At 40.1% G+C, this 23,547-nt stretch overlaps 2 protein-coding genes and 1 non-coding gene across 4 annotated transcripts in view; 2 read left to right on the forward strand and 1 right to left on the reverse strand.

Moving 5' to 3' along the window:
* Positions 1-1,406, forward strand: part of FBXO11 (F-box protein 11) — an 87,817-nt gene extending 86,411 nt beyond the window's left edge. For both annotated transcript variants that reach the window (XM_045826945.1, XM_045826946.1), the window contains exon 23: positions 80-1,406. In XM_045826945.1, the coding sequence (XP_045682901.1) occupies positions 80-209 (130 nt within the window). In that variant the 3' untranslated portion in view covers positions 210-1,406. The remainder of the gene's footprint in view (positions 1-79) is intronic.
* On the reverse strand, positions 1,373-21,919 carry MSH6 (mutS homolog 6). The gene is made up of 10 exons (XM_045826943.1): positions 21,513-21,919; positions 12,064-12,263; positions 9,524-9,690; positions 6,004-8,548; positions 4,590-4,858; positions 3,091-3,208; positions 2,735-2,824; positions 1,976-2,130; positions 1,671-1,870; positions 1,373-1,552 (listed from the first exon to the last, which is right to left on the reverse strand). Exons 1-10 carry the CDS (start codon positions 21,770-21,772, stop codon positions 1,471-1,473), a joined length of 4,086 nt encoding a protein of 1,361 aa, XP_045682899.1. The 5' UTR covers positions 21,773-21,919; the 3' UTR covers positions 1,373-1,470.
* On the forward strand, positions 3,602-3,708 carry LOC123812243. Its single transcript, XR_006784529.1, has one exon. It is a non-coding gene; the product is annotated as a U6 spliceosomal RNA (small nuclear RNA).
* Positions 21,920-23,547: the final 1,628 nt, after the last annotated feature.

The following is a 23,547-nucleotide window of genomic DNA, read 5'->3' on the forward strand; positions in this document are numbered from 1 at the left end:
TCCCCCACCCCCTTCTTGCCTGCTCTATTACCCAGTTATTCCTCCCCTTCCTAATTTTTGGGTTTTCATTTTGCTTTAGGTTTTTCTGTGACTGTGGTGCTGGAACACTGTCTAATCCTTGTACATTAGCTGGTGAGCCTACACATGATACAGATACACTATATGACTCTGCTCCACCTATAGAATCTAATACATTGCAGCACAACTGAATTCCTTACCTAAAGAAAAAGTTCTGCCATTCTAACATAACTTAAAACATTTTTGGAAGAAGATTTAAAATATTTGCCCATGCTACAGGAAGAGACTGTATTAAAAATGGATACATGAGGTCAGTTGACACTATGAAGCTGAAGCTACCAAAAAGAAAGTGGCAATATATTGACTCAGGATCTCAAAGCTGGGTGTTTTAGCATTACTGTGTAAAGACTTGAAGGGACAGAAGTGAAGAAAAATAAGCTGCAATTTTGTACAGATACCAACTTCTGAAAAAAAGCTGGTGTTTTTACAGCTAGCATTGAATGCAGTCCAATTTGCAGTAGAACTCTCTTCAATAGACAACAAGCAGCTTTGTTGCTGCCTTTATGGACATGGGTACCAATTGCTTTTTGTAATATGGTAAAAATGTGAGCTAGCACTTCTGCATTTCTTTTGATTTTTTTAACATGTATTCAGATTGAGAAATATGATTTTAATGCTTTAATCTCATGTAGTTTGTTTTTTTATTTTAATTTCAAGCAGAATCTTACTGTACTTGAACGTGCCCTGTTTTGTTAGCACACCTAGACTCGCTGTAATGTACTCATGTCCCAGGATGTACGTTCTTTCTATGAAAGAGAAAACACTAACCTTAAATTATATCCAGCAATGTTTCTGGTATCCTTTAAGAAAAGTTAAGACTATTATTTCCTTCCCTTCCCTGTGCAGCATTCAGAATCACCCCTAGAAAAGTGAGTGTTTTAATGAGACTTCCTAGGAAGGGATGCACTGTAAAACAAAAGTATTCTTGTAACTCAGTTTTGTGAAAGGTAAAAACTACTATGTTTTAAAGTACACTTTAGAAAGTCTCTTCAAAACAGTCCTGTATTTGAACTCTGTTCATAAGTTTTTTTTTGAACAGTTTAGACAAACTGCTGGAAATTAAAACAATTTCCTGCATTAAGCTGAGACAAGTATATATACAGCCCTATACAGTTTCATAGCTTCCCTCCCCCATTTATGTGTATTGGTGACAGTGGGTATAAAACAGCCTGAAAGTGTATGCATGTACCATAACATCTAGACTTAATATATTGTGAAGTATTCAATAACCATTATGTAGAAGGTAGATAAGAATTAAAAGGGTTTAATTTCCTAGAAAGAAATGGAAAAATGGTCATTTTTAAAAAATAAAGTTTATTAGATCATAACGTTGTCTGAATTTACCACCTTTGTCCAAAAAAAAAAAAATGAACTCAAGTCTTCTGATGTAGTCTATAATTCCTCAATCATAGTCAACAACTTATGGACAGCTTCAGCATCTACAGTCGACCTTTCACTAGCCAGGCAAATTTCCCTTAAAATTAAAAAAAAAAAAAGTTTTAGTTCACATTTTTCAAAGTACATCATCTATCTCTCTTTACTGTTTTAAATAAGGTCAGCTGCATAACAAAATTATGGCCAATTATAATTACCGAAATAATCGCAGTGAATTAGTTATCTTCTCAAATTCTCTTGCTTTTCTATGTCCCTTTTGAATAACCTCCTCTGGAAGATTAGCAAGCCTTGCTGCATTAAAGCCATAGCTTTTAGGACACGCTCCCTTAATGAATTTATAAAGGAAGGTAATAGTCTCTTGACTGGGATCTTCACATTCATTTTCTACCATGCATGCCTAAAAATGAGAAATACTAGTTATACTCATGTGCTAACAATGAAAGTACCCAACTTGATTATCTCAAAAACCTAACCAATTTCTGAATAAGCAGTCTGTACATACCATGTGTCCTAGGCGCACTGCAACATTTTGAGAATAATCTTCAACTAAGGAATGATAGTGGGTAGAAAACAATGTACGACACTTGATATTCTCAGCAAGTTCTTTAACAACTGCACTTGCTATTGCTGTCCCATCAAATGTTGCAGTACCTCTTCCTAGGAAAGTAAAACATGCATAAATTAGTATCTCCCTAAAAAGGATGTACCTCACTCAAAAAACAGGGTACAACAACATCAGTTACAAGTATTCTAGCCCTAGCCAGTGTGGCTCAGTTGGTTGGAGCATTGTCCCGCAAACCCAAAAGGTTGTGGGTTCAATTTCTGGTCAGGGCACATACCTTACTTATTAGCTTGTGGGTGTGGTCCCTGGAGTCCCTGGTAGGTGTGCAACTGATCTGATGTTTCCTGTCCTTTCCCTCCCCGTTGCCCTTCTCTAAAATCAATGGGTGTGTCCTCAGGATAAAAATTAGGTTGTTTAGTCAAATAGGTCTGCTTAGCCCTTGGAGTGAGGGTCCATTTCATTTTAAGACTACTGTCAAGTACCCCCTGATCTTCAGAACTTCCCTATTCTCCCTAGGTACTCTTGTTATCCCCATATTTTATAGCAACCAAATTTGAATAGGATTAAGAAATTCCGTAATCAAAGACTTTACACATTATCGCCAACTGTGGGTCTATGGCACAAAGTTGAGTCCATTCATATTCTTTTTTTAATACTTGTTTTAAAGATAGCCTTCAAATGGAAATTGTACTGTCTTACCTAATTCATCCACAAGCACCAGAGAATGTGCTGTTGCATGTGTAAGTATACTGGCAGTTTCACTCAATTCGACAAAAAATGTACTTTCACCTTAAAAAAATCACAAATGGGCAATCATTTAAAAAATCCTATTACAACAGTACAGTAAGTTCATCTTACAGGTTCCTACTATTTGCATTTATCATGAGCTGCCCAGTTGTACAAAAGGTTAAATGTCATTAAAGAGATTACTCACAGTATTTTAAGAATTTCATAGTGTTTTCAAATGCCTGAGAGCATTTTGCTTCACATAACACCAAAAAAAGAAAGAAAAATCAAGTAATAAAGCCTCATGCAAGGGAAAAAAAAAACCTCACCTGACATTATTCTGTCTGAGGCACCAAGTCTAGTAAATACTCTATCAATTGGTGTGAGCCTGCACACTTCCGCAGGTACATAACAACCCATCTGGGCCAATACAGCTAATAAGCCAGCCTGTGTGAATAAGGGAGGAAAAAGTCTTTTATGACGGGTATTAAAAGACTATGATAGATACATACATATACAGAAGACAGACAATAACCTAAGCTAAACATTAATCTTTCTTAAGAACCATTATATAGGTAGAATCAGACACTTAAAAACTTCACAATCCCAAGTAAGAAAAGTGAGACTGAGAAGGCAAGTAAGTGGCTTAGGTCCTAACTTGTTCTGAAATCTCAGCTTGTGTACTAAACTACTGATTCTCAACCCTGGCTATACAGTAAAACCATTTGGGGTGCTTAGAACCAATTCCAGTCCAAGTGGATTCATTTCAGAGAAGGACATTCTCCCCATACATTTTTGATGAGCTCTGTAGGTGATTTTATTTTGTATTAAAAACAAAAGGTGCCAGCTTTAACAACACAGATACTAACACTGGAACAATATAAAGAAGCTTAGCTTGGCCCTTGCAAAAGGATGACATGCAAATTCAAGGAGCATTCCATATTTTGTAAGTTGAGAACCACGATACTGCATTATGCTGTCTCCCTCTATCTAGTTAGCAAATCTGGTGAACTTAAGTATAATTTAGTGCAGAAGTGCAGGAGAGCCAACATTTCTGTCAAGGGCTCAATGTCTTTCTCACGTGATTGGCCTTTTTTCCTACAACCCATTACAAATGTAAAACTCGTGTAGACCAATCTCTGGTATAAAGAGAAGACAAAATACATTTATTGTATTCCCTAAAAGCAGTTGTTAACAGTTACTAGAGGTCATGAATTTTGCTTTTCTAGATGAATAACTCTGCCATGGCTCTTTTGTAAGAATTCCTACAAATGAATCTAATCGAAAGACAACCTGCAACATTTGCATTATTTCTGTTATGAATGTATCTACCTTCAGAGAGAATGAAGTCAAAAAGCTTATAAAGAAATCATGAGCCCTGGCAGGTGTGGCTCAGTGGACTGTGTGCCAGCCTGCAAACCAGAAGGCCACTGGTTGATTCCCAGTCAGGGCACATGCCTGGGTTGCAGGCCAGGTCCCCAGTAGGGGGAGTGTGGGAGGCAACCCCACACCGATGTTTCTCTACCTCTCTTCCTTCCCCTCTCTCTAAAAATAAAATAGGTAAAATCTTAAAAAAAAAAATCACGACCTGAAACCTCCCTTGCCTTTTTAACATGTTCCTCTCTTAACACGAGACAGATAGTCGAGTGATTAGAAAAATACAATGATCAAATTTTATAAACATTCAAGTTCCCTTTCATTCCTTAAGTCACTGACTGAATTCTATGTAATTCATGTGCTGTTTGGACAAGGATGGTCTAAAGGCATTAAAACATTCACTCTTAAACTGTTACAAATGACTTTCTGTAACAAAACCTTCATAGTTTACCTGTCTCATAAGGGTAGACTTGCCCCCCATGTTAGGTCCAGTAACAAGCACACAATAAGCTTTGCCATTTTCCTCTTCTTCCTCCTCACAGCCTATTACAATGTCATTGGGAATAAACTCTGCTCCAAAAAAAGTCTTTGTGATGCAGGGATGGCGTGATCCTTTAAGGTCTAAGAAGACAGGAGCATCTTCTTTTGGTAACAGAATTACTGGACGACACATAGGACCATCACCCCCTCGACTGTAGTTAGCCAAGCACAATAAGACATCTGTTAAAGAAAGGAAAAGTGAGGTTTCATCATTTTTGAAGTTTCTTGATAATCTCAAAAACCCAACTTCTACAAAATCTTTTTCAAAAATGCTTTTTCAATGGAGGTGGTATGTTCTAATTCCTTTTTTGACAGCTACAGTAGGCACTTTAATTAGTGATATTATCATTAATTGCATAATACAGTGCTTTCATTAACTGTAAATGAGTCATTAGCTTAAGTGTTATATGTGGTTTCATTACAGAACATAATTCTGAAGCTAACACTTCCTGGGAGAAGCAGAACATTCTGACAGTAGACAAACCTTAATAGAGGAAAATAAATTCACCAATTTTGAACACTGTTGAGGGAGGATTTTAATATACCCACCAAACTGTTTGCTATACTGGCTTAAGCAAAAAAAAATGTGGTACTCAAAATACATGAAGATGCTTTTCTGGACAGCTGAGGTTCAGACCAAAATTATGTTACAAATTTGGATAGCATAATTTGGGTTACAAATGTTGGGTAAACTGTGGTAGCTATATTAAAAACAAAAAAAACCCCTAAGCTGTAAAACAGTAAAGGCTTCAAAAAGTTAGCCTTGAAATACAAAGAAAAATGAATGAAGCTGAAAAGGTTATAAATTACAAATACATAAATTAGGGCTCTTAGAAGTCAACTGCAGGGATGAAAGTGACAATTTGGGCTAAGAGAAAGGGATAATTTAGAATCTCTTGAAACAGGCATGTAATGATTCACTAAAATATAAAAAATGCAGAGGTTATGCAAAAACCTCAAGTGGTGGGTCAAGGGATAGTTGTAAATTAGTGTTAACAAAAATGGGAAATCAAAAACAGTATTCTTCAAATACTAAAAGTTTATTTGGAAATTGTCTCATTTAAAGTATTTACTTTTATTAATCTTTTATTCAATTATTTAAAACTGAAGGAAGGCCAGAAGGCTACTTACTAACAATGAAGTTTCCAGTGAATGACTTACATGACTATGGGCAGTCTAGTTATCTTATTTTGCCTCATGAGGAGGCAAGTATATTTCATACTTTTCAAAACACCATAACCTTACTTATGTTAAGGGATATGCACAACTGGGACACGGGATATTACTAACCAAAGCCTTAGAAGCAAGTTTGTTGAAAATCTTACCCAACACCGCAATGCACTCTACAGCAGCCTGCCAGTTCTTGTAATTTTTATCAAAGTTATAGAATAGTCGCCGCATGCAATCCTTCAGTGATACATCTCTCCGTTCTTCAGCATTTATCAGATTAGCCAGCTTCTTCTCAATAGTTTTGGTCCAGTATCGTTTACAGCCCTTCTTGGTGGACTTCAGTTCGTATTCTTCTGGCAAGTTACGGGTGATGAAATTCTCTGGGATTTCCAACTGGTAACGGTTCCTGCCAATTCCCCAGTAAACTATGGTCCTACAGCCAATTCGACTGCGCTGTTTCTCCAAGTATTCCAAGAGGCTCTGCTCATTTTCTTTTATGTCAGCAAGAGCTTGGTCATAATCAGAGTCAAATCCTGCTTTGGGAGTAATCAGTCCAGTCTTTCGAGCCTTTTCATGGTCAAAGGCTGTATCCCATCGGTTCAGTTCTACAGTTAAATCTGGAAAACGGCCTTCAGGATTTTTTGTCTGCAGAGTAATGACCTGCTTAAGGATTTTAGACTTAAAGTCATCAATGACTTCTTCCATAATCCCTATAATTTTACTCATTACTTTGAATCCTTCCAGAGCAGAAAGAAAATCAATAATCTTTTTTTTGCTATAGGTAGTTTCTTCATACATTATAGCCCTACTATCTGGATGGTTCTGACTCTTCAAGGGAGAGCCAACATTATGAATTTTACTCAATAGTCTCTCAAGGTCTGGAAGCTTCTTTAGAAGGTCTGCAAGCTCAGGGATTTTGTCAGGCACAACCATTAGATCTTCAATAGCATCCAGACGATCGTTGATAGCAGAAGGGTTACACAGTGGGGCACAAAGCCATTGCTTTAGGAGCCGCTTACCAAAAGGAGTATGGCAGGTATCAATCTTCTCTAGCAGAGTACCTTCAGTAGAACCATTTGTTCCATTCAGAAAAATCTCCAAGTTGTTTAATGTCACAGAATCTAGCACCATTCGTTGACTGGCTTTAGAAAAAAAAGCACCAGGTCTTGTAGCATTGACCATGTCTGAATCCAAGGGAATATATTCTTCAAAATTAGCCATTGATAAAAGCTCCTGATCGATAAGGCATTTTTTGAGGTAGAAGACACAACCACCTAGAGCAGAGAGGGCCAATTCACTCTTCTCTCCTGGTGTCAACCCAATAGAATCAGACTCTGAAGTCATACCCTTAAGCACCTGGGGTAACATCACCCCACTGTCCTCATTTAACTTTTCTGTAAAATATCCTTCTTCAAGGAGAGTTCTCAAAGTTTTGGCTGCATCCCAAAACTGGGAGCCTGGTATCAGAGCTTCCTGAAGAGAAGAGGATAATGAACCCTTCAAAATCATCTTAGTTTCTGTTGAGAGATTTCCTTTCTCAAACAAGACTTGTACTGGAGGATAATGTGCCACTAGAGTCCTAAACCTGGAACAATGGCGATCATCTGAAAACTGACCTATGAAAAACTTTCCAAGCGAGGCATCAACGAAGCATACACCATATACTCGAGTGTGGCCAGAATTATCATCCTCTTTTTCTTTGAGGCTAAGAAGATATTTGCTGTAGTTCTCAGAGGGGTCACCTTCCAGCACACTGTATGTCTGTGTACCCTTAGTAATGACCCTACAAATCTCCCTCCTCACCACTTTATCATGCTTACATATATGCGCCATCTTTCGGCATCTTGCCTCCATCATTTCCGGGGTCTCAGTCTGTTCCACTCGTGCTACTTTGTAGCCCTTCTGGACCAGAGAATCTGAGTATCGGCCAAATGCAATTTCAGGGAAACCAGAATGGGCCCAGTTGCCTTTCATGAACACCAGCCCTAATTCATTGACTCCAATAAGAGCATCCATGTGGTACAGCTCATAAAACTTCCCCACCTTATAAAATATGACAAGATCAAAGTTCTGAGACTTAATCTGCCACCACTTCCTCATCCCAGGAGTACAGGAATTAAGGAAATCCTCAGGCACATGGAGTGTAGATGCATCAAAATCGGGATTATCGGGTCGCCTCCTGTGCACATCTCTTCTCTTTTCCTCCTTAAGCCACTCTAAAGTTTCATGATACCAGACAGTGGGGCGACTATTATCATCACATCCTCCGCTAATGTGGGCTTGGGATTCAGAATTTTGAGGGGCAGAGAAAGCACACAAAGCACTCCTGGTTTCAGATGAAATGCTGGTTGCTCGTTTGGTGACTGAGGGCATTTCCTTCCTTGAACTTTTCCTTTTGAGAGAACCATTTCCAGTCACCATTCTCTTCCGCTTTGGAGCAACTTTGACAGAGCTGTGCAGGCTTTCGCTGTCACTATCCCCCAATCCACTGCTTATTTCATCACTGCTTCCTTCTTCCTTAGCATCTGGCTTGAATTCCACATCAGAGCCACCGATGTCGCTCTCAGAGTCTGATATGACTCTTCGTTTTTTAATTTGGCGGCTACTTCGCCTAGATCCTTGCACCTTAGGTGGTACTTCCTCTTCACTCTCCATTTCATGGTCTTCTTCACTCTTATCTGATGCATAAGTTGCACCTACCTGTCAGGCAAGGAAAGAGCATTTAAAAACAAAGCAAAATTTGGAAAATTACAGCGTTGCTCTGGAATACCTCTCAGTATGCTGCAACTTCATATACCAAAAGAAAAACCAACCTTCAAAAATGGAAATAATTTTCTTTCTCAAGGCATATATCAATTTCAGTTTCACCTAACATTAGAACAAATACACATTCAAGATTAGTAATTCTGTCCTGACAGTTCAATCCTATCCAATAGAGATGAAGCATTCCCACACACCACGGATACCCATAGGTGATGTAATTATTATAGCTGTAGAAATAAAACCTTTAAATCTCCCTCTGTTATCTTCCAGGGTTACCTCTTCTACAGAACACATATTTATGAAGTTTACCATTTTATATATTCTTTAGTATAATAAAGCTGTAAATTAATCTTTACCAATTCTAGTCCTCGATCTTTCACAAACCAACTGTATCTTCTTGGACAAGACACATCTACTTATCATGGACCTCTCTCACAAGTGAAGGCTAAAAAAAAATCACTGTAGTTACCATCCAGTTCTAAGCCTGAGTAATGTCATGACCCCCTTGGCCACAACCTCAAAATTAAAATTAAAAACTTTTCTTTCATTTCTCTTAAAATACCCATTATATTAACTCACTTTTCCCCTCATCTATAAGACAAAAGAACAAAACATAAAACCAAGCTTATACAAGAATCTGTTAAGCACATATCTCATTAATTTCCTCTATTAGAAAATGTTTTAAGTGGACAAATTATTTGTTCATTTCCTTAACGGGACTTAATTCACTCAAATAATGACCATTAACATTTGAAACCAAGGTTGTTTAAATCTTATAAAACTTCAGAAAAAAGCATGTGTGTATGAGGACCGAAGTATATAGATGTAAAACAAGAGAGTATTACTTTAACATGCACCCTCCCTTTTTTTCCATCACTGTCCTAGCAGAAATAACTGTTTGCAATGTCTCACCTCCATTTCTTCCTCCTCTGGTTCTGAGGGCTCATCACACACTGCCAATTCAAGCCTCTTAATCTTGTCTTTATTCAAGGCTTCATCTGCACGTTGCATTGCTCTGAGTATTTCAGGCTTTGCACTATAAAAATGACCTCCTTTCTGGGCTTCCTTTGATTTTGAACCTAAATACACACTTATAAATAAGAACCGTTGGCTGGATAGTTGGTTCAACCTACAGCACTTGCCCAAATAAACAAGAATGACAACAATCAAGTATTAAATTCATATAGATAGATCAATAAAGCCCACAAGGAAGGAATCTTCAGGGTAAAACAACCAGTGGAACTGAAATTACCTATTTTGCCTCCTTGAACCTGCATCACCCAGAACCACCGTCTCTCTCCTCCTAATGACCAGGGACTATAGCCCTAAACAAACAGGTAAGGCATACCTCTTGGGGGTGAGGCATGAGATGTCAAGGAGTTTGTTTTGAGATCCTTTTTTTTTTTTTTTTTAATTACTTCAGGACTACACTGTCCATTAAATTAAGCTATGATATTAGAAATAAGTTTGTCCCCAAGGCAGTAAGGTTGTATTAAAAAATAACTCTAAAATAAGGGACCCTAACATTTTGAGTGGGTAACCCTGTTGAGACTTTGAATGTGTTAATTTTTTTTTTTTTTTTTCAAAACAGTAGCTCTGCTTTAAAGTAAAACTCTTCCTTTATTTGTTTCACTTTAAAAAGATGTAGTAGCCCTGGCTGTGTGGCTCAGGGGGTTGAGAGCCAGCCTACAGACCAAAAGGTTGCCACTTTAATTCCCAGCCAGGACACATGCCTGGGTTGCGGGCCAGGTTCCCCGTTGGCATGAGAGGAAACTGAGCAATGTTTCTCTCGCACACTGATGTTTCTCTCCCTCTTCTTCTCCCTCCTTTCCCCTCTCTAAAAATAAATAAAATATATTTAAAAGCTGTAATATTATATGACACTTCTATCCACTGAGCAAAAAAGTAGATGCAGAAGATCACTAGTCTAATGGTACAAAACTGTTTAGTTCTTTTCCAGGAGTTATAACTAGAAATGTGTTTTCTTCTGAACAAATGTAACTATAATTGGAAAACAAACCTGAATCTGCCTAAATTGAAACGATCCAAACTTCACATTATTTCCTTCTTCTGTATACTGAAACTAATAGGACAGTCCTAAGTTTCCAAGGATTTACCAACTTTTATGGACTGCCTAAAATAAGGCTGCTATTTCCCATTTCTCTAAAAAGCTGCAGCAAATTACAACCAAAATCATTCCCAACAGACTGTGATGCAAATCCTCTACTATACAATTCTAAGGACAGCCCCCCCACACAAAATGGACTTTATTTTATCCATGCCTCTCTGATTTATTCACATGTATGTTTTGCAACAATTTAGAAATTTAAAGGACAAAGACCTATATGCACAGGAGTGACTTTAGAAAATAATGACAATATACACAGAAGCTTTCTGATCCCTTTTTAAAGTCATTTGCTAAAGCTGTGTTTAGAATCTCAAAATTACTCATGGAAAAAGACCTCTTTCATCATCTAGTCCAACTCATTTTATGTGAGTAAACAGTATCAGAAATAAATTACTTTGGTTGGCCAAGATTACAAAGCAAACTACTGGAGAAGACAGAACCAAATTTTCTGATTATCTTCCCTTCTTGCATGTCAGGTTTCCATGTAGACTTATTTTCTTCAGTGAGCCCTCCCCTACCCCTACCCTGCAGGATAAGTACTATGACCAAAATGCATGAGTCCCAGATATTTCTGGGAAACCAATCCTTGTGCTGATTCTAAAACATTGAGCTCAATCATGTCCTAGCCTGGAAAGTCTGAGGATTGATGGAGAAGGCCATGGTCATGCTTGAGTGTGTCTAGTCACTGTATTACGCAATCATACTATACATGCTCTTTGGAATTCAAGAGATTAACAGGGTGCACGCACTAACCTAAGTGAAGCTACACATATTACTGTCGTCTGCTGTGATAAATACAGCTGGACCTGGGAGAAATTAAAGTTCAACAAATCTGATATGAAAGTGAACTCGGATGTGCTCGTAGGTGAGGAATTTGAAAGCTAAGTACACATCTCTAACTGTCCTGGAGAATGCTGTTGATCTGTGTGCTACATGTCCTAATGGCACTGCATTTCTTTTTGATCCTTTAGGATGGTCATACTGTTTAATTTACCCTTTTCGTGTCTGAATTTGATATTTTGGTCCAAGTCGTAAGATCAAATTATGAAATCATTTTTCCTTTTAGGGCATGATATTGCTGTAAGTCACTCAAAGGACACAAAAATTCCTCTCTATGCAACCAACGAATTAAAGACTAGATGCATCTTATCCTTTTTCCATACTAAACCTTTCACCCCACCACTCCTGTAATCCGATGAAGTAAAATACACAATTTCACCTCATGGAAGACACTGACACTTGTGCACACATGTGCAGGCTCTCATTCTCTTACATACATACACATACGTACTCTACCCGCCCCCTCCTAGAAAGTGGCTCTTACCTGTATATGGCTTTAATAGCCTTCTGCTAACCCAGCCCCTTGTTGGGCTGTCATCAAAAAATTGTACATGAACCCGGGCAGACTTCCCTTTCTCACGGATGAATGTTCCATCAAAAGGGTGGTTGTAAACCAGGCAAGGCCACCAGGGGTAGCCCTCCATCTTGGCCCAAACCAAATCACCTGGTGAGAAGTCACAAGAACTGTTGCCAAAAGGAAACACAACTTGGTTAATATTCGGTTAAGCTGCATTAAAGGTAATTACCTATGAATAAACAATTCCAACAATATATTGTTAAGACTCCTCTGAAGTTTCCAAGAACATAAATTTTAGAGTTAATGATTTTTTAAAATCAGATTTTCAAGTTATTTTTTAAACATAAGCAGGTATCACAACATATAAACTAACACAAATATAATGAATTCTAGTACTAAGGTGAGAAACTTTCTCAGACTCTTTCAAAGCTTAAAAACTATGGCAAAACTCTGGTAAGCTACTGACTGCAGGATAAAGGTACAGACTTGCACAATGTTCTCCAAGTTACAAATCACACCTGTTCTCCAACACAGTATGAATTGGGAAGTGGCTCTAACCACAGTACTTGTCAGTAAAACATCAAATATATCAACTATGTAACTTGCTAGTTATATTAAATATTACCTCATTAGACTTTGCTTGTGCTCTTCAGTTAAGCTTCTCTACATCCCAAACACTAACCAAAGCTACCTAGCCCACTACTACTCACCTGCTCCTAAAAATCTGGCTTCATGAAAAACCTTGTCAACAGGTTAAGTGCCCCCCGCCAAAATATCAGGTAGCAGTACATATGCCTACAGATTCAAAATAGATTCAATCTTCACAAAAAACTGGTTTAGCCCTGAAGGCTCCCTGAGAAAGGGAGAGGAGAAAGAGGGAGGGGAAGGGCAGGGGTAGAAGAATCTAGCTAACAGACTACAGAAGAGTCCACAAAGCTGATAAACCCTGCTCAGGTACCATATACCAAGATTTTCTAAGCCTGCTTAGAGGTTTTTTCACTGAATAACTACCAAAATAAGTACACTACAAACAATAATATTTTAGACATTTTAGAAAAGTGACCATCATTAGTAAAATGAGGCCATTTTATTCAGACCTAATCATGAAATTAAAGCATTCCTTTCTTCAAAATATGTGAGGTAGAAACCCCACACCTAGACAATTACCGAAGAAACAAGAACCGGAGCATGACTTTCGCTGGTGCTTGTCTCAAGGGCCTTTATAGTAAATAGAGTATTTCTCAACTTACAGAAATCTACAGTAACCTTTACAAATTTGTAAAGGTTGCAGTCAAGCTCACCACATTGGTCATCTTCAAACAGAACGCTGTGTCTGCACAATTCAAACTTCTTACCACGCTTCTGTCTTACTAACAGACCCAGTAATTAGCAAGAGACAAATACCCTTATTGCTCTGCATCACTGTACAGAATCGTTTGTTTACAAGCCTCCCTATTGTCAAGCAGGCTTTCCCTTAAACTCAGGCACTAGCCTCGTAACCACAAAGTCTATCACACTGGTCTCAGAAAACCACAAGCTTTGTCTGTACTTAAGTAGCTGAGAGTACCCCTAAAGCCATTACTTTTTTTACTTCTGCTGCTAAAGGAGGGAAATAACCTTTATTTACATAAACACACTATGCATTCTGAGCCTGAACTTTTGGAAGTGGCCTAAACAGAGCAAATACACATAACGCCAAGGAAGCATATTTCTGGCTATATAGTCTTGAGACATCAGGCTTCAAACCGTGTTTGCCAAGGCGGATCTTTGTGAAGGAGGACGGGTAGGGATAGCCATCTGTCAAGCCTGGCTGCCCTTCTTTAAGGCAATTAAATCCCTTGAAATGGAGACTCAAGTAAGGTTTTGGTGTGTTCATAGAGAAGCTCTAACACCACCACTGGCCAGTTTAGAACAGTTCCTCCTCCATGTATTGAAATTATTAAATATCTCTAGATAAGCCCTGATGCTAACCAGTATGGAGATTTACAAAGTAGTCTTGGTTTGTAAAACTGAAAATAATTTTTCCTTATCTGTGTAAACTGAGTTATATAGATTGAAAGAACAAAAGACGGACTCAGTTGAACACTAGCTATTTCATTACATATATGTCTATAGAGGTTACGCATTCTCAAGAATGGAGTTACTATATCAGAGACTTTGATAAGAAGGCACATCTTATCCCTGGCTGGTGTAGCTCAGTGGATTGAGCACAGGCTGCAAACCAAAGTGTCGCAGGTTCGATTCCCAGCCAGGGTAATATGCCTGGGTTGCAAGTTATAACCCCCAGCAACCGCACATATCTATGTATCTCTCTCTCTCCCTCTCCCCCACCTCCCCCACCTCTAAAAAATAAATAAATAAAATCTTAAAAAGAAGGCACATCTTGGTGCTACCATCTAAAGTTCAAGGGAGCGAGATGCCCCAAACCCACTGAAATTATATTTTGGCTGAAAGGAGGCAACTGAGCATTTGCAAGAATCTTAGGGGCTCCCAGGGAAATTAAATAAAAAGATAAAAATTCTTGAGAAAAAAAAAAATGTGAGATAGCCACACATGCCTGCCTCCTGAAGTTCCTCTCTATGCTCAACAGTGACTCAAGTTCCTGAGACCCAAAAGACATATGGGGGAGATTTTTTTGTTTGTTTTATATCTATAACTATACTATGCAATAGTAGTTTTAACACAAATAAGTTAATCACCCTAGTTTTATCCCAAAGGAAAAAACTCGAGCTTTCTAAGACTGTTGTTACGTTAAAACTTGTCATTTCTACAAATATAGTGCAAATTGTGAAACAATGTTCAGAGGTCTCACAAATGATTAAAAAACATCCCTTTCCAAACAACCAACTTTAAATTTTAATGTCTTTAAATTTATTTGAAAGGCAAATGTGCCTTGTCACTAGAGAAAAAAATATTTGTAAAAAGCTAATTACACTGTTAGTTTTAAAATAAATTCACCTGTAAAACTGAAATATTATAAACTGAACTGTTTAAACAAAAATTGTTTTTCAATACCACCTTACCCTAAATATAACCTTATACTTACAGAATCTCACATATAACCAAACTTCTCTGCTTTATGAATTGGCAGTATACTATAAAATGCTAAGACTGAAAAACTTAAGACATGGTTCTACTCCAATGCTAAAAGGCTTTAAGAAAACATAACTAAAAATTCCGGCCTAGGAAACACTGGTTTCAAGCCACAAAGAGAAATGAGGAACTAAAAATTGTGAGCATTTCTCATTAAAATTTTTCCAATTTATTAATTTTTGTGTGCAAACTCTAATTCTTTAAAGGTAATTTAAAAATTTTACCTCTAGTAGTTGTGCAGTTTCCAAAGGCCAAAATAAAAGGAATACATCCATGCAAAAATTCCAATTTTTTTCTGCCAATGCTACTGTATTTTAAAATATGTAAATATGTGTGGAATGACAGCTGGAATGTGCTACAATTATCTGCTATCTTTCATACAAGGTCCAATGTAAAAGGACCTGCAAAACAATCTTATAAAATAACATGACGTATACAACAGGCTCTACATCAAACTTTCTTTTAAGTCATATTATCTTTACTGTATTTTAATATTTGACTATATCTCCTATTTCATTTTTCATATAACTTAGAATGTGTTAATATTAACAAGGAGCATCTAGCCCCATGTAAATGTAAGTTCAGTTTGAAAATATCTGGGCCTGCCCTGGCCTGTGTGGGGCTCAACTGGCTGAGCATCCTCTGGCAAAGCCAAAGGTCATCAGTTGGATTCCCGATCAGGGAAGTCGGGTCAGACGCCAGGGTTGCAGAATCAACCAGGACGCAGTGCATAAGAGAGGCAACCTACTATGGCTTTCTCTCTGGCACATCAATGTTTCCCTCTCTCCCTCCCTTGCCCTCTCTCTAAAAATAAATAAAATCTTAAAATATGTATTTATCTAGGCCAAAGAGTCACCTTACATCTAAGTATACATTAACTACAATGTAAAATACATTAGCTTTTCCTTAACGCCCAACCTGAAACGCCAAAATTAATATTGGACTTGTATCATATCTTTATTTATTCAATTATGACTTTACAAGTATTTTAAAACTTTAATATATCCTAAATGTCTGACATATTGGGATTTTAAAAACAATGAAAAAATAAAATCTGACATCTCAGAAAAACAAATGAAACAACCCAAAATAAGTGACTTAGTAAAGTTAAACATGCATTGAGCCTATCTTTCAAGATTACTTTAAAAATCACATTATTTTTATTTTCTCTTTAGTCTATAACCTTGGTGTCCATTACTTATTGTGCCCAAATTTATAATCAACATTTTTAGCTACCTACTTTTTTAAAAATATAGATAACAAAAGCATTGCTACAATTTGCCTCTAAACAATAAAAGATAAACTGGGTTTGTCCAACAAAAACTCGTGTATGTAAACAGAGTCACCACAGATAGGCAAACACTCTTCAAACCAAACTACCAGTGTTTGTGCTTGCTTTTGCCTTTCAAGGTGGACCATTAGAGCAGACTTCCCCTACCGTCCACTAACTAAATGCAGTGATAGGAAGGAAGGGAGGAAGGGAGGGAGGGAGGGAGGGAGGGAGGGAGGGAGGGAAAGAGAGAGAAGTAATCAGAGCGATTAACTCCAAGGCTCCCATCATACCTGTCCATTTACCTGTACCTCTACCCACATACCCTGCTTTCAAAGCTTCGGCTCCAGTCCCTAAGTAGTGTTTCCCATCACTTATGCACTAGGTCTAAGGTGATTATTAAAATAATTATCCAAACTAGCCTCTACTACTGTATTTCCTAAACAGTATTAGCAACCAGGTTTCTTTGGAGAACAGCTTAAGTCCATGCCTTGAAACTGGGAAAATTGAGAACTGTCATCAGAATAAAAAAATGTTTTCAAAAGTTCTAAGGTAATAATATTATAAAAAGTCCTAAAAAGCCAGCTTAAAAAAGGCTCCTGGCCCAAGTATAAGTTGAGCATCTTTTTAAAATGCCTGTTTTAATTATGCCAATTAAAACAAGTCAAGTCTGCAAAACTATGAGTTCACAATCATACTTTTTTAAAAGCTTGAATCCTTTTCTTACAATTACATATATTAGCGTGATAGAACTTGGAACAAAATATTACTATAAATGTTTAACTATATGAAAGTTCTCAGGAAATGCACCTACAGCTAGGGCAGATAGTTATCTTAAGACTCAAAACTTGTCAGTCTGATGTACCACTTCTAACCTATGAATGTCCTCATTACCCACAAACAGCAATTATCGAAATGAGATTATGAAGAAGGCACTGGCCATGATTTGTTTTTAAAAGCCAGATTTAAGTAGTCAGAAGTCTTGCTCACAGCTTTGTCAATTACGATCTTAATATAACAACAGAAAAAATAAGTATTGAAAATCAGGCCCAGGGCACATTTACTTCAAACTGATGTCATCTTGACTCCTTTCTCTTTCATCCCCCGTAATCTAAATCTTCATCAATACCCACCTACTCTTTCAGCCACTTCTAAATCCTCTGTCCTCACTGCCATCACCCCCATCTGCTCTCCATTTCCACAGCGGGCTCCTGAGTGGTCTCCCCTGCCAAACACCACACTTAGTTCTAAAGTATCACTCTGCTCTGTGAATTTCTTAATGAAACCTACAGAAGCATTAGCCATAGAGAAAAAGACTGCCAAGTTCAACATTACAATCAGTAACTTCATTTCAAAAGATCTCATAACCTGAACAAAAGGACAAACCAGAATGGAGAAAGACTTTTTGCATCACACGTGGATTTACAAAGAATTAGGAAAAAATAGGTAAAACACTTAACACTTGAGCACAAGAGGAAATCTAAACAACATTAAGATGTTCAATTTCTGAAAAATAAATTTGAAAAAAAAATAAAATGGAGGGGGGAACAATGCTCAACATCATCTTTTAAAAGATTGTATTTATTTTTAGAGAGGGGGAAGGGGGGAGGTAGAGAAACATCTGAGAACAGCATAGACCAGTTTTGCCTCTCACACGCCCCCAACTAGGGACCTGGCGAGCAAACCAGGCATGTGCCCTGACTAGGAATCGAGCCAGTGACCTTTTGGTCCACAAGCTGATGCTCAATCCACTGAACCACACCAGCCAGGGTCTCAATGTCTCTTAAAGCTTTCGTCTGACCCTCAGAAGTCAAAATGTCTTTGTGGCCCCGTCAGCTTGTTCACAACTGCATCCCTGCATACCTTCTCCATGGCTTCCACCTTCTGTTTTCTAGCCACAACTTGCAGGACCTTCCTCTTCCTAAATTGACTTCCTAATATCCCCTCCCTCACCCGCACTGTAGCCTGGCTAACTCTTATACACCCTCTGGGTCTCAGCCTAGAGAGGTGAAAGGCTACCCTGATCAATACATGCCCCCACCCCTCCTGGTCCCAAAGCACACAGAACTCATACACTGCTCCTGCTCTATTACTGCCTTTTTGCTTGTCCTGTTCACTATTATATCCAGGATCCACAATGCCTAATACTGTACATGGCAGAATAGGTACATGAACATTTGCTGAATGAAGGATGAATCAAGGCCCAATCTATACACAGGTACTGGAGAGTTTCTTTATAAGCCTAGTATCAAAATGAAGCACCCCAGAGGATGCTCTAACTAAACAACTGAGCTAGGCCCTGGCTGGGTAGTTTAGTTGGTTATAGAATCCTCCTAATAGGCCAAGTTTGTGGGTTTGATCCCCAGTCAGGGCACATACAAAAATCAAAAAATGTCTGGCTGGTGTAGCTCAATGGATTGAGTGCAGGCCTGAGAAACAAAAGGTCGCTAGTTCAATTCCCAGTCAGGGGACATGCCTGGGTTGCGGCAGGCCAGGCCCCCAGTGAGCATGCAAGAGGCAACCACACGTTGATGTTTCTCTCCCTCCCTTTCCCCTGTTTAAAAATAAATAAAATCTTTTTTAAAAAATCAACCAATGAATGTATAAAATAAGTGGAACAACAAACTTATGTTTCTCTCTCAAATCAATCTTAAAAATAAATGAAGAAACCTAGTATGAAATGCCCATCTTTCTTGAATACTCTAGAAATGGTCCCCATAGTAGGTCAAGTGTAAATAATGCTATGCTTTTACAGGTTTCCTGAGGTCAAACCTCAAAAAACAAATAGGCTTTCTCCCTATGGGGGAATAAGCCCATGACTTTACCTTCCCTCTCTTCTTCCCCTCAGGCATGTTACCTCTGCCTTTCTCTCTCCTAAACCCCCAGGACCCTTCTTCTGTCTCTGAAACGTGCTACGTGTGCCGATACAGCCCACTGGACTCACTACCTGTTAACTTTCTAAATAAACTTCCTCTTATAATTTGAAAAAAAAAATAGCATATGCTCCCTACTCAATACAAAGCACAACCATACAATAAATGTGTCTGTTTAGCATGGATGCAAGAAAAATCAATTCACATTCAAGTAAACGTAACACCACGTACTATCTCTCACCATAAAAAAAGTCTGTTAGGAAGGATGCATGTGTAGGGGAGGAAAAATATTTCTCCCTCTACCCTTCTCAGTTCTTGGCTGAGACCTTCTGTAATAAAAAATTAACAAGAAAAAAGTAAACAAAAGCCTATTAACAAGCATACCTCCCGTATACATGGGAGATACTAAGGAAAACTGAGTAACTCCCTGAGACAGCCCAAGTCGCCACCACCTTAAATACCACCTGCAGCTAAAGACAAAAGAAAGGTGGAGGGGAAGTTATGGGAGGTTACCGGGGGAAAAGTTAACATCGGTATGGTTGTTATGCAGATTTAGGTCAGTACCTTCTCCATTAATAAGTTGCTTGTAATTTAGAGTCATCCTTCTCTTTCTGATACAGAGAGGGAGACACCCTTACAAATGGAGATTTCCTTTATAAATGTACATTTCCTGTATGGAAGATAGCTATTACAGTGTTGAGTTTCTCTTTTGTCAGCTATTTCTCAAAAATAATTAGCTCAAAATAATCTTTATGCCAAAGAGGCATATTCTGGGTAGGCACATCCTGCTATACTCTTCACACAACTATATAAACAGCCTTAGAAGGTCGTTTAAATGAGGGTAGCGTTATAATTGCACTTGGACTTGAAAAATCTGTAGAATGCCTATTAACACAGGACATTTCAAATCAACTACTCAAAACCACTACCCAACTCTCTGATCTTGGGAGTTCTTTGTATTTTCTGAACCTCTATTTCTTCATCCTTTCACACAGCTACCCTTACACTTTGTGCCCAATTCAACATCTGGGATACAGTAAATGCCAGCTTTTCAAAATGTCACTTTCTACTCGGGACAAAAAGGCAGCTAAGCACTGAAATAACAACAACAACAAAAAAATTGCCCAGGAAACAGCATACATGCAGACAACTTCCCCACAACTTCGTTTGTACATCCCTGCCCAGGGTCGGATCAAATACTTTCAAGACACTGGACTCCGAAAAAATTATAGTGCTCCACCCTCCGCGGGACCGACAGAAATGGTGCTCTTTTTCATGAAATAACATTTTATTCAACTCAATACTTCCATGTGTCAAAATTAAAAGACTCAATTTTTCACTGTTTTGGTATACAGCTATCAACCTGGGGAATGACCCAGGAGATCCCACCACTTTCTCCCCGCCCCCCCCCCACCCCGCCCCTGCAACTCGCAATCCTCCCTAGGACCAATCAGACCCGCACGTCTAGCGCTGTGACACACCCCCCACCCTCCGCCGCTCTCAGCTAGAGGTCTACACCACTCCCAACGGCATAACGCAAAACCTAGGCCGAGGGCCGACCGTCCGTCCCCCAAAGCGTCTCGGCGTTGGAGCTTCGTATCCAAAGTTCCCCGAACGTCTACCGGAGTCCTAATTCACTTTTTCGTCTTTCAAGAAGGAATCTTCTCCTGGCACCCATTCTCCTGGCATCCTGGGAAGCCGCGCACCCACACTGCCCAGGGCGCCAGCGTTTATCCTCCCCCTTAGGCACTTTTTTCCCGCCACCCCTCCCCCGCCCTGGGTACGCACCGTGCGGGAATCGGGCAAATCTTTCCGCCCCATCCACAAGGCTCACATCTCCCCATTCTTCCCCGAACCCCAAGCTGCTTGCACTTTCTCTCCTCCACCCAGCCCTCCAACCTAGCGGAATGCATCTATCTCCTCTTCCTCCCAACTCTGCGCGTCTCCCCTCCCCCCTTCCTCCTGCAGTCTATTTCCTCCTGCGTTGTTTACAGTCTACACCCCCAATGCTACAAACTCAGCCCCGATATTCTTTCAAACGAAGTGTGCAACCCCAGCTCCTCCGAGCCCAGGGCCTGGCCGCACACACTCCAGTGCCCCGAGACAAGCCTCTGTACCCCGGGCTCCGTGCGTCCCGCCGCGGTGCTCCTGCCTTCGACCCCCACACCCCACCCGGCTACCTGGAGGGGACCGCAGGCGCTGTCGACCTCTGTAGCCCTCCGTTGAGGTCCCTCGCCTCGGGCGGCGACGCGGAGCTCGCCAACGGCCCGGGCCCAGGCCCGTCTTCGCTCCAGGCCGCATCCCCGCTGGGGGAAGGGGAGGCCCTGGTGGCAGCGGCAGCGCCGCCTTCACCTGAGGCCTTGACCCGGGCCTTGTTGCTATTATTCAGCGCCGCTGGAGACTTGGGGAAGAAGCTGTACAGTGTGCTCTGTCGAGACATAGCGACAGGCGGCAAGGCCCAACCGCTCTATCCGACCGAGCGACTAGAAGCACAGAACCGACCGCGCGGCGCCTGCTGGCGGGAAATCTGGGGGGAGGCGCGCGATGCGCCGGAGGAATACTGGCCCCAGCCGCCAATCCGCAGGCACCTCGAAGTGCGCGGGCGGTGTCTAAGCGGAGCGCGCTCGGCCCCGCCCCCTCCTGGAGCCGGGCCGCACGGGGAAGGGGAGGGGTCGGGCCGCTGCGCCTTGCTGCCCCCCTGGCGGGAACAGCCTTGGGCCTGGTGCGCAGATGCGGGGGGCTTCTCGGGACCGGAACACCTCGGCCGGAAGCCGGCGCAGCTGCGGGGCTACCGGTACGGAAAAGTGCTCAGGCTCAGAAAGGGGTGGTCGTGGTGGCTGCGAGCACAGGGTGGGCTCCAGTGTGCGGAGTGCTTATACGGCGTGGAGGCATGAGCGTCTGAGGTCCCGTGGACAAAGCGAAGGGCCGCGAATAGAGACCCTTGCAGGGATATCTCTTCCAGCCAGCGCCTGCTCGAAAATCCTGCGGTTGGACACCTACCAAGGAACCGGAAAATTACGGACCCAAACTTTTGTCTGCAGTAGATCTAGTCTCCTGTTCACGTTGTGTTCTCAAAGCGTTGCACAGAGGCACTTGACAAATATTTGCTAAATGAATGTTAAGTGGCAAGTCCTTCACGTATTTATGATAAAAACCTGCCAACTACCCTTTGCCAGGCAATAATTCAATCATTTTAAATAGATTAATTAAATCCTCTCAACCTATGAGGTAAATACTTAAGGTTCACACTCCTTTTTTTTTTAAGGTTTTATTTATTTTCAGGAAGAGAGGAAGGGAGAGAGAAAGAGGAGAGAAACATTAGTTGACTAACTCAGAGACCCCCCCCCCCGCCCCCGCCCAACCAGGGACCTGGCCCTCAACCCAGGCATGTGCCCCACGGGAAATCAAACCCACCATCTTTCGGTTCACAGGCCTGTGCTCAATCCACTGAGCCACACCAGCCAGGGCTGAGGCCTGTAGTTTTATCTAAACCTGGGCGTCAGAATGAAGGATTTTTTACAGGGTGTACATAAAAAGATATAAGAAGGCTGACCATCTTTTGGCCCTAATCCCAAATGGTAAGTAAATAACTGGAATCCAGAATCCGGGAAACCAGCCCCAGTCAGCAACAGCTGTATTTTGGTAATTACCTATATAAGATCAGCTCTAGTTTGTTAGGAGAAGCTGTGTTCTGTCACACACTTTTCTTTGTTAAGCAAATAATAAAATCAGGTTTTTTCAAATATATTTCAAAGGTATATATTCGAAGGGTAGATAATGTGACACTTCCAGAGAGTTTGGGCAACACCTTGAAATCAAACATTCCTGCAGCAAAACATGCTTATTCACATTAAGTAGGATAAATATTGGTAACAAGAATTCAACTGAGTAAATTTTAAAGATTTAATTAACTTTATTGAATGATTCATAAATTGAGCAGCATCCCTACTAGCAAGTAGAAAGCGCCAGAGGGCTACAGAAAGGGAAAGGTTTTTAAGGGCACAGAAGCAGCGAGAAAAAGAAATCATAAATGAAGTTGAGGATTATTTACTTTCTTTGGGGGACAATAGGGTTTATTAGGAGGATTACCTCATTCTGCTGACCAGGAAATTCCAGACCAATGTGTTAAAATTACGTTCCTGGGGAAGGCTGAAATCAGGTTACGTATTAAAGCCTTGGCATGCTTAAGTGGAGTTTAACACAAGTGATTGCGTT

This window comes from Phyllostomus hastatus, unplaced genomic scaffold, assembly GCF_019186645.2.
Source record: "Phyllostomus hastatus isolate PE091 unplaced genomic scaffold, TTU_PhHast_1.1 phas_scaffold_78, whole genome shotgun sequence".
NCBI lineage: Eukaryota > Metazoa > Chordata > Mammalia > Chiroptera > Phyllostomidae > Phyllostomus > Phyllostomus hastatus.